Below are 16,465 nucleotides of genomic sequence, written 5' to 3' on the forward strand. Positions count from 1 at the left end.
ATTAACTGCAGGAAGTGCACAAGCTCTACCAGGCATTGGGGAGGGGAAAGGGGACTCCCATCTCTGTTTTATATTGAATATGTTTTGTTGGCCCTTTCCCACAAGTCTCTCTGCTTTCCAGAATGTAATGAACAAGCTGCACACCCTCAGCGTGCCCTACTCCGTGATGAAAACCTGCCCACTCTCCTGGGTGCAGAGAGTTCATACCCACAAAGGTAACACTGGCATTCCTTAAGATTCTAGCATGTGGCTTTTCAGATGAACGTTTGTGGGGCAACACAAACTGCATTTCTGTTTAAAGCTCGGAAGCCTGCCTGATTGCTAGTCAGAAACCTACCAAGTGGGCCAAAACCCTGGATTCTCTTCAATGTGTGCACAGGGCAGGTTACAGAGAGGTTGATGGGCAATCCATAGGTTTGTATGCTGCAAGATGGTGCTAGTAGGCCAGGGGCCACTAATCCCAAGCCCTAGCTGAAACAAAAGGATGGCCACAGTCACTCTGCCTAGTATGTAGTAGTTTTGACCTGGCAGTGTGGGTGCCTTATCTACCGTATGAGAGGAGGATTCCATCCCTGCAACCTCTTTTACTTAGCCTTCAAATGGACAACAGGATTTGGGTCCTTGAACTGAAGATACTTGTCCTAATAGGAGGCTCCTGGTGTTAGGCCCCTGCAGTTTCACTGAAAGATGCATTCAGCGAATGGTTTTATTTGTACTAATTTCGTTTGCAGCGAAGGTGGCTTTAGTGAAGTGTCGAGACCTGCACTGGGCCATGATGGCTCATCGGGACCAAAGAGATGTCAGCCTGAGTTCTCTGCGGATGCTGATTGTAACTGACGGTGCTAATCCCTGTGAGTATTCCCACACACGGCTGCCATGAGAGAGGTTCCTCTGATTATGCTTTCAGTCACTTCCGTACATGCGCGGTGGGTGAACCCCTGATTTGAGGAGGCAAGCCCGCCGGCCCTGCCCCTTCTGCCTAAGGCCCGACCCCCCCACACACACACACACGCCGGAGCCCCAAAAAACCCCTCCCACACTGTAAAAGGAGAAGCCCTGACACGGGGCCCCCGCAATCGGAGGAGCCCCAGTCCGCCTGCCCCAGCCACATTGTGCCGAGCCACCGGCCTGAGTGCCAGGCCAAGCTGCCAGCCTCCCTGAGCACTGGGCCGGCGAGCCACCAGCTCCCCCCACCCGCCAGAGTCGAGCCAAGCCACTAGCCTCTCCCAGCGCCAGGCAGGACTGAGTCTGCTGCCCCCCCTGCCCAAGCTGCTGGCAAGGAGGAGGAGGGACGTGGCAAGCAGCGGGGACGGGGGGTGTGGAATGGAGGAGGCGGTGGGGGTCTCAGGGAAGGGCTGGGGCCACCGCAGCCCAGGTGTCCGGCAGCGCCAGGGAAGGGAAGGCCTTTCCTGGCCTATTTTAGCCAGCACCCTTGCTTTCGTGTACTGACTTCTATCAGGAGTAAACTGAGGCAGCTGTCTGACAATCCAAAAAGGCCTCAGTGCCCTAAGCACAAGGGTAAAGAATTTCAGGTTCCACACCCAACCCAGAGTCCCCCTGCCAGTTCTAGGCTTGTACAGTCACATTTTCCTATTTTAAAATGCTTCTCTCCAAGACCCACACAAACAAGGGAAACTACCTGATGCTACAGAGCAAACAGTGCAATTCATTATGCCAAGAGCCATCAAAATCTTACCAACTGTCTCTCAAATACACAAACAGTAACTGTAGATGAAAGGTGTCCAGACAGAAGGATGATTTGTTTTAAGTTGTCGGTGTCCCTTCAAGTGTGAATCTTAAGGATGGTATTGCAAGAGGTGATAGGAACAGAGGACTTGGCCAGGCAGTGGGGGCAGCTGGATGCTCTGGTATGTAATATAGAGAGTTCTGGCAGGAAAAGATTAAAAGGTTAGTGCAGTGATTTGTCTAGCAGGCCAGAGAACAGGAATAGGCACATTAGCTGGCAATGTAGGTGGGGTATGGGGTGTGAGTGGTTCTAAATTGCACACACGGGATGTGTGTTTTTAAGATGGCATTGAAAGAAGTGAGCAACAGATCTTCATGGCATACTGGTGATTATGGGGCTTAATGAATGTCTGTCCAGATGGCACTGACTGGAGGAGTGAGATTTGAATACAATTAGGGCTGTTTTGGATTTGTGCGGTGGAAGGAAATGGAGCCAGTGGATGTGCGTTAGTATGGGGGAGATGGGGAAGATGTTTGTCATGTCATTGTTCCCTGAGTATCTCTATATGTACAAACTCTGGAACAGACTGGGAGGAAGATTGTTCGGGCCTTAGCCAGCCAGGCATTAGTATGAAGTCTCTTTCTGATTTGGTTAGTTCTGTACCAAAACTGATCCCCTTACAGTAGGGATAGGTCATAAACACATTCGCTTTCAAAAAAACAAACCTGGAAGTTGTTGAAAAGAATGTGGATGGAAAGTTGCCATCTTTTTTTTACCCGTGCAGCAGTTGAACCGCTTAAATCAGTCTCCATTCTGAGGCTTTCCCCAGTACTAGTATTTGTTGTCTTGTACATAATCTTTTGTACAATACTTCCCCCCCAAATTTTTTGGGGACGTCCAGGATTGCAGAAATACAGTACAACATTATAATGAAATAAAGTGGCTGCTCTCAGAAAGAGGTACTGGAGTTGTTATAGGTGACTGAAGTCTACTTAGGCCTTTTAAAAATTCTACTCTAATGACTTAGAACCCCAAGTTCCATTAACTTTCAGTGACTCACTTAGGCTCCTTAGTGCCTAAGTTTTGAAAAATGTGCCCTTAGTTAGAAATGAGATTGCAATTCACAAGATCCCTAAATAAAAATGTGCTATTTATTTCCAGGTCATTTCTAAGCATAATTCTTTTTTTCAATTTCAAAAGCTGTTTAAAATGTTGTCTTATCTTTCAGGGTCTGTTTCCTCATGCGATGCTTTCCTGAGTTTGTTTCAGAGCCATGGGCTTAAACCTGAGGCAATCTGTCCATGTGCCACATCTCCAGAAGCAATGACTGTAGCAATACGGAGGTACTGCGATGCATTGCATCCTGCTAACCTATGTCCATATTTAAAGAGACATGTTAAAAATGTTTAAATAATTTCCTTTCCTATGTTACAAGTAATTCCTGAGACTATTGAAACTGAGATAAATTTGAACTTTTTACTGTTTGTTTACTCTTTTTGCATTTTCAGCTGAAGGCAGGAAATAAGGAATAGTCTGTTTCCATTTTGTTGGCAGTTTTTTAGTTTCACTTTTAGGCCCTTGCAGTGCTTGAGCTGGAGGAACGTTTGAGTTTTTTGTTTTTTAAACTGTTTCCACTGGAGTAAAAAAAGACAAATCATGGAAATGTTTCTGTTGGTCCTAGCTTTTATTTTATTCAGCCTAAATATTTGGGTCATATAAGACCTGCCAGTGTCCCTTTAAATATTAGCAGAGCGTGTTTCCATGTGTTGTGAATTGTGCTATATTAGGCGATCCTAGCTAATGTTTGTTCACGTGCATCCAGTGATTGTTATTGACTTCAGTGGGGCTTCTTACATGTTGATGGTGATGCACGAACTCTAGCGCTTGGTTGAATCAGGCCCTTGAAGAATTCTCTCTCAAAGCTATGAGTCTTTGTTCTTGTTTGTCTAGCAGTTAAAAGCCAGTAGCAGAGTGGCACCTGGGAGAAGCAGGCATTTATTTTGTCACTTTTGCCAGCAGTAGCTAGTGTGGGGCTGTGCTTCTCTGCGATAGTATAGCCGTCATTCTCATGCTCTGTTCCTGTCCATTGCCCCTCCCTGCAGTAAACAAAGCAATAATCAGCCAACCCAGGAGCTGGCACCTACAATAGATTACCCTGATGGCCAGATGGAAGAGCTACTCCACAGGGCTTTTGGCTGGTTTTCCCAATGCTTGCACTGGCCCAGTACTAAGCTTTTCCAACTCACTTATGAGCATGGCTCTCCCAGCTGGTATCTCTTACTCTCCCCCAAAGTAATTCAGTTGTGAAATGGGATTTCATTATATGTCGCAAAATGATACATATAAGAACCCAGAAAAGCATCCTTATGTTACTGTGAGGATGTGTTCCGTGTCAAGGCCTAATGATGGCATGTGTACTGATGTTTTGGCATGTCCATTTGTTCCCTTCAAGGCCTGGTGTCCCTGGGGCACCCTTGCCTGGAAGAGCGATCCTGTCCATGAGTGGGCTAAGTTATGGTGTTATTCGTGTGAACACTGAAGACAAAAACTCTGCTCTTACGGTACAGGATGTTGGCCATGTGATGCCAGGAGGTGAGTGCACAGGACTTATATTTCCATAAACACCCTTCGGCCGATGGCAGGGGCTGAGAGTGAACCTCTGGGGCTGAGACTTTCAAACCGTCTAATGGGTTCTGGACATGCAATGCTCCTTTAAAACAAACAGCAACTGGGCATTGAGATCCCCGAGACAGCTCTGAAAATCTCAGCCTTGGTTTCTGTTATTGCCTCTGCTGATGATTTGTGAGTTGCTGGGGCAGCTGCTTAGCTTTTCCTCACTTCATCTTACCTGTCTGTGAAATGGACAGAATACTTCGCTCCTTCGCAGGGGGTTGGAGGGCCTAGTGTTTGTAAAGCATTGTAAGATCCTTGCGTGGAAGTCTTGTCTCAGTGGAAGTCCTGATCTTTAGTAAGTTATTGCCAGAGGCCCAGGCAAATTCAGTAGCATATTCTTTTATGTTGTGCTCTGTGGCAATGCAAAATTTGCAGCTGATCCACGTGGCCCACAGGTTGGTAGTGAAGCCTTTAATTTAAAGTACCCTGATGAAATGTCCATGCATATTCAGCTGCAGGATTCACAATATTTTCCTGCTTGCCACTACTTAATAAAAAGTTAATCATTCTTCATGCTTAAATGTGTCAGGTGGTTTAAAAAGAAAAAAAAGGCCCCTGAGTACTGCTTGTTAAGTTGTGTAATGGTGTGTGCTTTGCTCTAGGAATGATGTGCATCGTGAAACCCGATGGATCTCCTCAGCTCTGTAAAACAGATGAGATTGGTGAAATCTGTGTTAGCTCCAGAACAGGAGGGATGATGTATTATGGGCTGACTGGGGTGACAAAGAACACGTTTGAGGTCTGTATCATATGGTAGATTTTTGCCTTCTCTTGTGTCGCTGGCTTTCACCTACTGCCTTCAGTGCGGAATTGATTTTCTTGCAGAGCCTTTTGATTTCTATAACAACTAATAAAGTGTTACTATTTGGGCTTTATATATGGGGAAAAATAAATTTATTAGTCTCTAAGATGCCACAAGTACTCCTGTTCTTTTTGCGGCTATAGACTAACACTGCTGCTACTCTGAAACCTAGAAGGCTTGTTACAATTAGGAATTGCCTGCACTCCTTTTTTTACCATGATTTCCCTCAATGCAGCAACAATGACAACAGTGAAAGCTTCTAGTGCAGATAAATTTACTAGTTTCCTTCAAGAATGGGAGCATCAGACATCCAGTGTTTGCTCTACTCCAGTTCATGGTATCAGATAGCTTGCATATAGAGTGAGAGAGAAATTGGTGTTTTATCTGGGCTTCTGGCAGCATAGTGATTTGTCTATCCCAGTTAATGTCAGAGGTAGGATTCAGTAAGTGAAGTTCACTCCAAGGGGACACTGTGCTATAGCTGGTAATTTGAGACTTTACAGAGGAAAACCCAGTAACTAGAGAAGATTTATTTTTCAAAATTCACTTGCATCTAGTGTCACTCCTGCTGCAGCACACTGATGAGGAAGGGAGTGGGGGGGTGTATATCCCCGGACGAGAGAATCAGCTCCCTCAGTAGCCTGTCTTCTGTTTCAGGTTATCCCTGTCAACTCGGCTGGTTCTCCAGTGGGCGACGTGCCATTCGTCCGCTCAGGATTGCTGGGGTTTGTTGGACCTGTACGTCATATAGCTTTGGTGCTTGGATTGATGGTTTTATCTTGATGTTAAAAGTAATGGCTTCAAATGCCTAAAAGAAAAGCAGTTAGTGACCAAAACAAACTGTTAATTTAAGGTGAATGTTGGGGCGGTTACTGAGATTGCTTGCCCCAGTAGTAACTTGTTTTTCCAATACCTCACCCTCACACAACCTTACTATAGGAGTTGTGTGCCAAACCACTGAGCTTTACTGAGCAGTAGCAGGCAAAGTTCTTTCAAGTTTTTCACAATCCCATAGTTGTATCACTCAGCTTCGTGGCTCTGATTTTGGCCACGCCCACACTATTCAAGTGGGCATTTCAAAATAAACTGTAACTACCTGTGACATGATCATCTGTTTGTAAAAAAAAAATTAAATTTTGAAATATGTTGTCGTCTTGCAAGATAGAAATCAGCCCCTAGTTCTTCATAAGCTAAAACAGACAAAATTTGAAGTTTCCCAAATTCTAGCACAAAAGTGCTATAATGTTTGGGCTCTATAATTGATTCACACTTGTGCAGTTTTAGAATAATGTAGGTGATTTTATCCAAATTCTCTCTCATAGAATCCAATCTAAAAAGAAAGTGCTGTTAAATCTATTTTTAACAAATGTGTTTGATCTAACAGTGCACAAAAGCAATCACTAAAGATGCATGAACCAGCAAAAGCATCTGTGTCCTTTACCTTTCAGGGTAGCTTGGTGTTTGTGGTTGGAAAAATTGATGGCTTGCTGACAGTTAGTGGGCGCAGACACAATGCTGATGACATCGTTGCAACCGGATTAGCAGTTGAATCAATAAAGACAGTCTACAGAGGAAGGTTAGTGGTAATGAAACCCAGCTCTTTTTCAAGCTTTGTCTGTCTCTCGTAATAAAACATGACAGGGTGGTCATGTTATGTGCTGCCTGTTTACTGCCTGGTTACTTTTTTGACCTCAGTCACAGAAAATGTTTCCTTCACTGTTCAGTCTCCATAGCAGTGACAACATTGGATCAGGCCTGGGGTCTGTCTAATCCAGTATCCTTTCTCTGACAATGTTCAGCACCAGCTACTTCGGAGGGACGGGCAAGAAACCCTGCAGTGGGGAGTTCTGGGATAACAGCCTCTAGGGAATGTTTCCTCCAGAGCTCCAATAGTTAGTGGTTGGCTCATGGCCTGCAACAGTTGGTTTGTATCTCCTACCCAGAGATCTTGGGTTTTATTTAATATTTGCTGTGGATAGTTTTCAAAAGGATGTCACATCCCAGTGACGGCCAGTAGGAGTTAGGCTGCTCGTTCACTTAGGTGCTTTGAAAAATTGTACCCTTCTCTATCCTGGCATGTTTAACATTTAGCAGAGGCTGGAATGGGAACATAGACTCATAGACTTTAAGGTCAGAAGGGACCATTATGATCATCTAGTCTGACCTCCTGCACAATGCAGGCCACAGAATCTTACCCATCCTCTTCTATAACAAACCCCTAACCTATGTCTGAGTTATTGAAGTCTTCAAATTGTGGTTTGAAGACCTCAAGCTGCAGAGAATCTTCCATCAAGTGCCCCATGCTGCAGAGGAAGGCGAAAAATCTCCAGGGCCTCTGCCAATCTGCCCTGGAGGAAAATTCCTTCCCGACCCCAAATATGGCGATCGGCTAAACCCTGAGCATGTGGGCAAGACTCACCCGCCAGCACCCAGGAAAGAATTCTCTGCAGTAACTCAGATCCCATCCCATCTAACATCCCATCACAGACCACTGGGCATACTTACCTGCTGATAATCAAAGATCAATTGCCAAAATTGGCTATCCCATCATACCATCCCTTCCATAAACTTATCAAGCTTAGTCTTAAAGCCAGATATGTCTTTTGCCCTCACTACTCTCCTTGGAAGGCTGTTCCAGAACTTCACTCCTCTAATGGTTAGAAACCTTTGTCTAATTTCAAGTCTAAACTTTCTAGCCAACATGATGGCTGGAGCAGGAGAATAGAGTTCTGGTGTGCATGCAGGAAGCTTCTCTATGAAGTAGGAGTACGTGCTTCCCTGGCCAATATGACCTTTACCTTCCCAGTTTGCTGCTGTTTCAACTTCACTGTCTCCTCTCTCCCCTGCCCCTGGAGCTTTTGAAGGTGTTCCCTAGCTAGTGCATAGTGACAGTCTCTTTCCTTGGATCTCCAGGACTTCAGTGTTCCCAGGGAAGTGGCATGGTAATTCCTACCGATCCGCATTCTCTTTCCCCCAGGATTGCTGTGTTTTCAGTCTCTGTGTTCTATGATGAGAGGATTGTGGTGGTGGCAGAGCAGCGGCCAGATGCTTCTGAAGAGGACAGTTTTCAGTGGATGAGCCGAGTGCTGCAGGTAAGAGCCCAGCTGTCTGGGTGAGAGATTTGGGCTTGTGTGTGCACACCTCCTCCCTTCCCCCACCCCCTTTCAGCATGTGGACAACTCAGATGATATTAGTGTGCCTCAGACGGATGCTACTTTCTGGTCATCATCACAATTCCTCTTGGCAGCAAGATGGCAAGTTGTGCATTGGCTGTCCTGACCATGTGTCTTAGAGGTCCTGGAAAGGCAGCAGAGGCTCAAACTAATACAACCCTTAATGAGGTAGATCAGCATTACCCTTGTTACACAGGCAAGGCACAGAAAAGTGAAACTGCCTTCTCAGTGCCCAAAGGAGAACCCGGATTAGAACTCAAGGGTCTCTGGCTCCTAGCCCCATAGATCATGCTGGCGCTCTAAGAACAATTCTTCTTTAAAGATGCACTTGTTATCAGCTGAGAAGCAATTGCAGCGGTAAGGTGTTGGGAACCATTTGTGAACTGAAAATAGGTAAAACATCCAAAACAGTTGGGTTTTAAGAAAATGGTGTGTGCAGGATGAGTGGCAAATCCTGGTTTTGGAGTTTTTGCTTGTGCGAGAGAGTAATTTTTGAGAACCTTACAGGTTAGCTATATTCACCGATGGGAGAACATACACTGATCTGAGTAATAGGTTAAAAGGTGTGAATACTGGTGAGAGGCAGAGGCTGATGGTTAATTCCAGGGCTGAAGAGTCTGCAAAATAAACCCTAAACTCACTAGAAACAGATGAGTCACCAGCTTTAGACAGATTGAGACTTGAGTCATTTGTGACCAAAAGTTGGTGCCGTGGTTCGGATGGATTGTAAAGGAGGGGACATTAACAGGCTCTTACTCATTTCCTAGCATTCCACTGTGCCCATGTTTATAGTCTGGCTAGGGTAGTGTGCTCTTCCTGCCTTGTTGGTTTTGGTACCTGGGACCAGGGAAGGCAACCAGATATTAGCCTGTTGCCTGCTTCATTCTGCCACTCTGTCCATGGGCTGTTTACACTACAGCTATAGGACTTATGTCCAGGTAATGTATTCAAGGTGTGTTGCTGAAGGCAGAGGGCAGTGACTCATTCCAGGTAGCCAGGAGATAAAGCTCTGAGGGGCAGCAAGAAGACTTCTTTCAAACATCCAATTTTCAGGTACTTGGTAACTCAGGCAAGCAGGCCCACGCTGCTGCTCTGAAAGCTGTGCACTGCCTTTTCCTAGCATTTGCTTATGGCCCATAAGTGAGTGACGTATTATGTTCTGATTTGTTTTTTACAAACAAGATGTAATTTGTATGTATTACAGTGCCACAAGTATTCTTCATTCTTTTTGCTGATACAAACTAACATGGCTACCACTCTGAAAGTAGATCCTAGGATTCCCAGACATGGCCCAGGACCCCTTTGTGCCAAACACTGTACAAATACAGAACAAAGTGATGGTCACTGCAGCCAATGAGCTTACAAATGCAGGAAAAGCTCCTGGAATTTGTCAGGACACCTAATAATACTAGTTTCTGCCCAGTTGAGCAACTTCTTCTCTTCTCTCTCTAGGCAATTGACAGCATTCACCAAGTGGGCGTGTATTGTCTTGCTCTGGTACCAGCCAACTCTTTGCCAAAAACTCCTCTCGGAGGGATCCATATCTCTCAAACCAAACAGCACTTTTTGGAGGGCTCGCTCCACCCGTGTAACATCCTCATGTGCCCGCACACATGTGTGACCAACTTGCCAAAACCCAGGCAGAAACAACCAGGTAATGCAGAGTGTTTCTCACCTGGGGAATGCTGACAAGTTCTTGAATGCAAGGGGTAGACTCTGAGCCTTTTTGCCTCAGGCCTAGAAAATTAGGCTAATGGCTTCACTCGTGTTCCCCTTGCCAAGATGTGTTCTAGCTGCTGGGGATTGCAGTGAGACTCTGACCCTACCAGGCCTGCCATTGATGCATCAGTGTGTCAGGAACTCATTTCAAACCCCATCCTAGGTAAGGCTCGCTGCCCTGATGAGCAGGAGACCTCTGAAGCAGAGACTGGTAGCCCAGCAAGAAATTTCTTCTGCACTTCCAGGGTTCTCTTCAACCACCCTTGTGGCAGCCATGCTTCAAGAGGAGCCTGGTCTTGGGGAGCAGCCTTCCACTCTGCTCACTCATCCTCATTCCACTTGACTGCTCTACAGGAGGCTAAGGCTAGCATCACCTCCTTGTAGCTCAGGTTATATGCTGTAATTCTGAGCTGTTGGTGCAGCACTTAGCCTGTCTCACAGGGTCCCCTAAAGCAAGGTAGCCTATGCCCTTTCATTTTAACCCCAATTGTGCAGCCCTATGATAGTCTAACATGCATGTGACTCACTAGGATGTTTCCAGTTTCTGCATTCCTCTTTCCCCCAGCAGTTTGACTCTGTAATGAGATCACTTGGCATCTCCCCGTGGGGGAAACCTGTGGGGTGGCGGTAGTTTTGTTAGCTCCAATTCTCAGGTGGGAGAAAATGAGTCTGTCCCAGGGTGAAGTGATTTGCCCAAGGTCATGCATTGAGTCACTGGCAGAGCTGGGAGCTCTGACATCTTCTCCCTGCTTTAACCATTAGCCTGCACTGCTGCCCTGCAGACTGTAAAATATAAAATGGCTCTTTCCAGTGTGTCTGTACGTTTCCATCCTTTACCAAGTCTATGCGGTTGCTCTTTGCCAACAGGTGTTGGCCCTGCCTCTGTGATGGTGGGGAACCTGGTTGCTGGGAAGCGCATTGCTCAGGCTGCTGGGAGGGACCTTGGACAAATAGAAGACAACGATTTAGTTAGAAAGGTAAATCCCTACAGCCAGATGCTTATTGTGGCCAGCATGTGGGGAAGCATTTCACCCCCCAGTTGAATAAAACATGGAGCGGTGATGTGAAATTGTCATCTCGGAGCACTTGTGCTGGCACTCACTACTGTCTCTCATTGCAGCATCAGTTCCTGACGGAGGTGTTACAATGGAGAGCTCAAGCAACCCCTGATCACACGCTCTTCCTTCTTCTAAATGCCAAGGTACAGATTAGTATGTTTTTTTTTTGTTGGGCTCAGATTATCATGCGGTACTGGTTTGGCAGAGGCTATGAGCTTGCCACAGTCTAGGGCTGTGTTGGGTCTCAGGTGAGGGGGTGCATCTTGGTCATCAGGATGAAAGTGTCATCATGGCCACTGTAACTATAGAGGTGACATGTGACACTGATGTGGAAAGTTTTCATTAACTTCACAGCATCATCTCTTTATGTTGTTTAGCATCGTAAATTTGCCACCACTCAATGACCAGAGTCAAGGTGCTGCTGCTCCTATGTTTTAAAGAACTTTTTTCAGAGGATCATTCAGGAGCCAAGCTAAATTCTTGGTCTGTTCTCCCTGCTTCCTCCTCCCTGCATAGGGAGAAAGGCAGAAATCTCTCCCTTTTCTGCCCCTATATAAGTACAGTAGGGATTAGAGTCTGCTGCCTGAAGTGGGACTAGAAGCTCTACATTCAGAATGATGTTTCTGTAAACTTTCCTAGCTCATGCTCCTTCACGTAATATTGTGTGTGTCCCCGTCCGTCCGTTCCCCCCCTACAAGGTGAAGTGTATAAACCTTAACATGCAGCCTAAGGCTTGGGTTTATTTAAAATTTAACTCTTCAAAACTGGAAGCCTTTTTCACTTGAAGATGTTAGAAGATACTGCTCATTCTTTAACAATTGCTTCACTTTGTTTTAAAACTACCTGGAGTCTGCAGGTCCCATCAGCCCTTGCACCACCTTAGAAGTTCAGTTTGAGTGTGTTTTGTCAGGGAACTGTATAGCACAGTAAGTGCAGGAGAACCTGCTGAATCAGATCCCTGATAAGTGACATTTCCTAGGAATAGGGTCAGTTCAATGCATTTCAGTGACATTAAACACTGGATAAATGGCCCATCAGGCACCCACAACCTATTCATGGTAGCTAATGGCTATGGATTGACTCAGACTGTATAAACTTTCATCTGTGCTGCCCTTTGTGCAGCTGACTTGTGCTGTCCCAGCTCTCATTCACTACACTTCTCTCTCCTTTCAAGGGAACTCCTGTGTGCACAGCCACCTGCCTCCAGCTGCACAAGAGAGCAGAGAGAATTGCATCAGTTCTGTATGACAAGGGACATCTGAATGCAGGAGACAACGTGGTGCTGCTCTATCCTCCTGGTAAGGTCATGTTGGTGCTGGCCAGAATCGCACTGGGAAAATGCACAACAACCTATTAATCCAACTTTCAAAACTTGTAAGACTGAAACTGTTGAGCAGCATTCACACTGGGATTGTTGAGTAACTGATCTGGTTTTAACACCAAGTAGTTATGTTTCCTAGGGACTGGGTGTGTTAGGGGTCTCAGCATCAGGCTTGGCATCCCTAGGCTGTATTGAATCCTGGAAAGGCTGGCTCAGTTTGACTTCACTCCGACAGATGCACTGAGTTCTGTGTATCTTACTGTGTCTTGGCCTTTCAGATGAAATCTTAGAAGTTCAAGTCTTCTGCCTGTGGACGTCAAAGATCCCATTGATACTGTCTCTAAGTTTTATTTGAAAATACTATTGTGGCCACATTGGATCTAATGGAGAAAGGGGTATGTCTCTACTCCAAGGGGGACTTCTGGGTCTTGTCTGTTCTGTGTGGACATTAGAGTATTGAGACCTCACTCCTGTGGGAATGTTCTGCATGCCATTTGGTGGCTACTCTCCACCCCAGAGGTGTCTGCCTTTCAGTCATGGTATAGAAATGTCTTGTTTACTGTGACTTAGCTGCCAGGATGGCTTTCTGTAGAGTTGTTGTTCTTTGAGTGATTGCTCATATCGATTTCAATTAGGTGTGTGTGCGCCGTGTGCACAGTTGTTGGAAAGTTTTTCCCCTAGCAGCACCCATGGAGTGGTGCCTTCATAGCGCTCAATATATGACCCTGCAGACCCGGCGCCTCCTCAGTTCCTTCTTATCGCCAGTGACGGTCGTTGGAACTGCAGTGACTTGCTTAGCAAGCTCTCCTCATTTTCCCGACCTTTCAGGTTAGTTTAGTTCACAGTTATTCCTAGCCTCGTTAAGTTTAGTTTTAATGTTTTCGGTTACCGCAGATAGCTGTTGGGAGTAGGGGTGTCTTCCCCTTCACCTGAACCGCATTCCCTGTTGGGACTTGGGGTATGCCTAAGTCCCAAGGGTTCAAACCCTACAAGTCCTGCAATAAGCCCATGCCAATGGGTGACCCTCACGAGGCTTGCTTAAAGTGTCTGGGGGAAGCACACCAAGTGGACAAGTGCAGGCTTTGTAAGGGGTTTCGCCCCAGAACAAAAAAGGAGCAAGAATTTTGCCTCAAGCAGCTCCTTATGGAGGCGGCACTTAGATCGCAACCTACACCAGCACGGCAAGACCCGGCACCGAGCTCATCAATGCGCAGTGCCCCAGTGGCAGTGGAACCGCAGAAGGACTCTGGGAGAGACCCACAGCACCGCTGTTACCTGGCACCGAAACCGTCGAGATTGACCCAGCCCCGGTCCCATTCTCCGACGCAGAAGCAGCACCAGAAGCAGGGGAAGACTGGATCTCCAACTTAGAGACCAACCCCTTTGGAGCTGGCCAATGGGGCGCATCCCAGAGAGGAGCACCCAGGGCGGAAGACTTTGGAGCCCGCACCATCGACTTTGGCCCCGCAAGGGGGACCGTAGAGTCTGGTGCCATTGGACTCTCCGAGCCAGGTCATTCAGGAGCTGGAACTGCCACCCACCCTGAGCACCTTTTGAGTATTGAGACCTGTCAATACTCAATACTCAATCACCATGACAGTGCCACAGTCCCTGGTCCTTCGAGCCAAGCCTCCGGTACGGTACCGCAACGTGAGGCACCGTCTTGAGGCAAACTGGCGAAGCTCCATCCCTCAGCACCACCAGTGGAGTCGTGGCACTGCTCCCTATCACAATGCCGATCCCTGTCACACTGCGGGTCCCACTCTCGGCACCAGTCAGCATTACAGCACAGATCCTGATTGCGGCACCGCTCCAGATCACAACGCCACTCCCCTGCTTGCAGTGCTGCTCTCCAGTCCAGCTCCGCTCGGCACCACCCTGGCCACACAGTCCCCATCTTCAGACTCAGAGACAGGGTCTACATACTCAGAGCGGGGCCAGCACCAGTCAGGCCTGACGTGGGGGCAGGGTCATGGCCTGCACAGTGGCCATTTTGGACCCTATGGGCATACCACCAGGCCCAGGGCATCCAATCCAAAGGTTCCCATTCAGCAACCTCTGAACCGCGGGTGCCAGAGGCATCAGCCAGTCGCCCCACCCCTAGGGGTGCCAAGGAGGTACCGGTCACACTACCTCCCCTGGAACCAACCTCAGCTCCTGAGCCTGATCCAGGTGTGATTGGCTCCAACACAGAAGCGAAACAGGAAGCCCCTGGAGACCAAGAGGATCAGGAAGACCCTGTTCCCCCACTAGCCTCCTCGTCATCCTCCCCAGATGAGGCGCTTGCAGACACCTCCATCTCTGGATTGCCCCTCATAGACAGGCGTGCCCACCAGGACCTCCTTCGCAGGGTGGCGCAAAATATGAGCTTGTAGGCCAAGGAGGTGGTGGAGTCGAAGGACCTGGAGGTCAACTTCCTGACCCCAGAAGGCCCGCTAGGGGTGGCTCTACCCCTCATCAAGATCATACAGGCCAATGCTAAGACCATTTGGCAGACCCCGGCCTCCATCCCTCTCACCGTGAAGGGTGTGGAGAGGAAGTATTTTGTCTCATCTAAGGGGTACGTATACCTCTTCACACACCCGCAGCCTTGCTCATTGGTGGTGGCTGCAGTAAATGAAAAGGAGCGGCAGGGACAACAAGCCCCAGCGTCTTAAGTCCAAGGACACCAAGCGCCTAGATTTATTTGGGAGCAAAGTGTATTCCACGGGGGGGTTGCAACTCAGGATTGCTAACAAGCAGGCAATTCTGAGTAGATACAGCTTCGACTCCTGGGACTCGATGCTCAGGTTTAAGGAGCTGGTGCTAACAGAGTCCAGGCAGGAGTTTGGAGCGATAGGGGAGGAGGGCAAAGCAGTGGCACGGACGTCTTTACAGGCCTCACTGGATGCTGTGGACACAGTGGCATGCACCTTGTTCTCTGGCATTGCCGTGAGGCGTAGCTCATGGCTGCAGGTCTTGGGATTCCAGCCCAAGGTTCAACAGACCATGCAGGACCTGCCTTTTGATGGGGCAGGTCTGTTTACAGAGCAGACTGACTCTAGGCTGCATAGCCTAAAGGACTCCACGGCTACCATGAAATCCTTGGGTATGCACACCCTGGCAACCCAATGTAAACATTTCAAGCCTCAGCAGCAGCACTCCTATCCTCCTTGGCCAAGGCAGGACTTTTATAGGGGCAGGAATGGCAAGACAAAAGCCTTCAAATCCCCTGCCTGTGCAGGCCCAGGGCCCGACTAAACCATGGATGGGTTCCAAGCAGGCCTTTTGAAGGTGCACCTGAGGACAGCGCACCAGCCTCACTTCTGGATCCTTCCCCATCTTTCTTGAATCGTCTGTCCCACTTCTGCCATGCTTGGTCCCAAATAACTTCGGACTGTTGGGTTCTCTGTATGGTAGAAGTGGGATATTTCTCTCCAATTCTGCTCCTACCCTCCCTCCCACCCCCTTTCCCGTTTTCTCACGAGCAACTCCTTATCCAAGAGGTGCGGGCACTCCTTGCCATGGGAGCAGAGGAGGAGGTTCCTCGGGGAAGGAGTACTATTGCTGATACTTCCTACTCCCTTTTGGGGATTAGGTTCAGACCCATTCTAGATCTGCGAGGACTCAACAAGTTCATGGTAAAGTTGAAGTTCCGCATGGTCTCCCTGGGCACAGTTATTCCCTTTCTGGAACTGGGAGACTCGTACGCCACCCTTGACATGAGACTCGTACTTCCATATAGCTATTTAGCCTGCACACAGGTGATTCCTACGCTTCGTGGTCGACCACAAACATTATCAATTTATAGTCCTTCCATTCGGCCTCTCAGCAGCCCCCCTAGTGTTCACCAGGTGCGTGTCGGTCATGGCTGTTTTCCTCCATCGGAGACAGGTGCGGGTATTACCCCTACCTCGACGATTGGCTGCTCAGGGGTTGCACCAGGGGGCAGGTGGAGTCTGAAGTCCGATTGGTCAGATCCACATTTGAGAGACTGGGTCTCCTCCTCAACTTGAACAACTCAACCTTGGCACCAACCCAAAGAATATAATT

At 47.7% G+C, this 16,465-nt stretch overlaps 1 protein-coding gene across 2 annotated transcripts in view; it reads left to right on the forward strand.

Annotated features, from left to right (window-relative positions):
• The window catches only part of DIP2B (disco interacting protein 2 homolog B), a 130,929-nt gene that overhangs the window by 97,240 nt on the left and 17,224 nt on the right, over nucleotides 1-16,465 (forward strand). For both annotated transcript variants that reach the window (XM_039513858.1, XM_039513859.1), the window contains exons 15-26: nucleotides 122-215; nucleotides 732-851; nucleotides 2,916-3,030; nucleotides 4,140-4,279; nucleotides 4,963-5,099; nucleotides 5,820-5,900; nucleotides 6,611-6,738; nucleotides 8,140-8,254; nucleotides 9,788-9,989; nucleotides 10,922-11,031; nucleotides 11,175-11,255; nucleotides 12,287-12,410. In XM_039513858.1, the coding sequence (XP_039369792.1) occupies nucleotides 122-215; nucleotides 732-851; nucleotides 2,916-3,030; nucleotides 4,140-4,279; nucleotides 4,963-5,099; nucleotides 5,820-5,900; nucleotides 6,611-6,738; nucleotides 8,140-8,254; nucleotides 9,788-9,989; nucleotides 10,922-11,031; nucleotides 11,175-11,255; nucleotides 12,287-12,410 (1,447 nt within the window). The remainder of the gene's footprint in view (nucleotides 1-121; nucleotides 216-731; nucleotides 852-2,915; nucleotides 3,031-4,139; nucleotides 4,280-4,962; nucleotides 5,100-5,819; nucleotides 5,901-6,610; nucleotides 6,739-8,139; nucleotides 8,255-9,787; nucleotides 9,990-10,921; nucleotides 11,032-11,174; nucleotides 11,256-12,286; nucleotides 12,411-16,465) is intronic.

The sequence above is a fragment of the Mauremys reevesii genome, linkage group 25, assembly GCF_016161935.1.
Source record: "Mauremys reevesii isolate NIE-2019 linkage group 25, ASM1616193v1, whole genome shotgun sequence".
NCBI lineage: Eukaryota > Metazoa > Chordata > Testudines > Geoemydidae > Mauremys > Mauremys reevesii.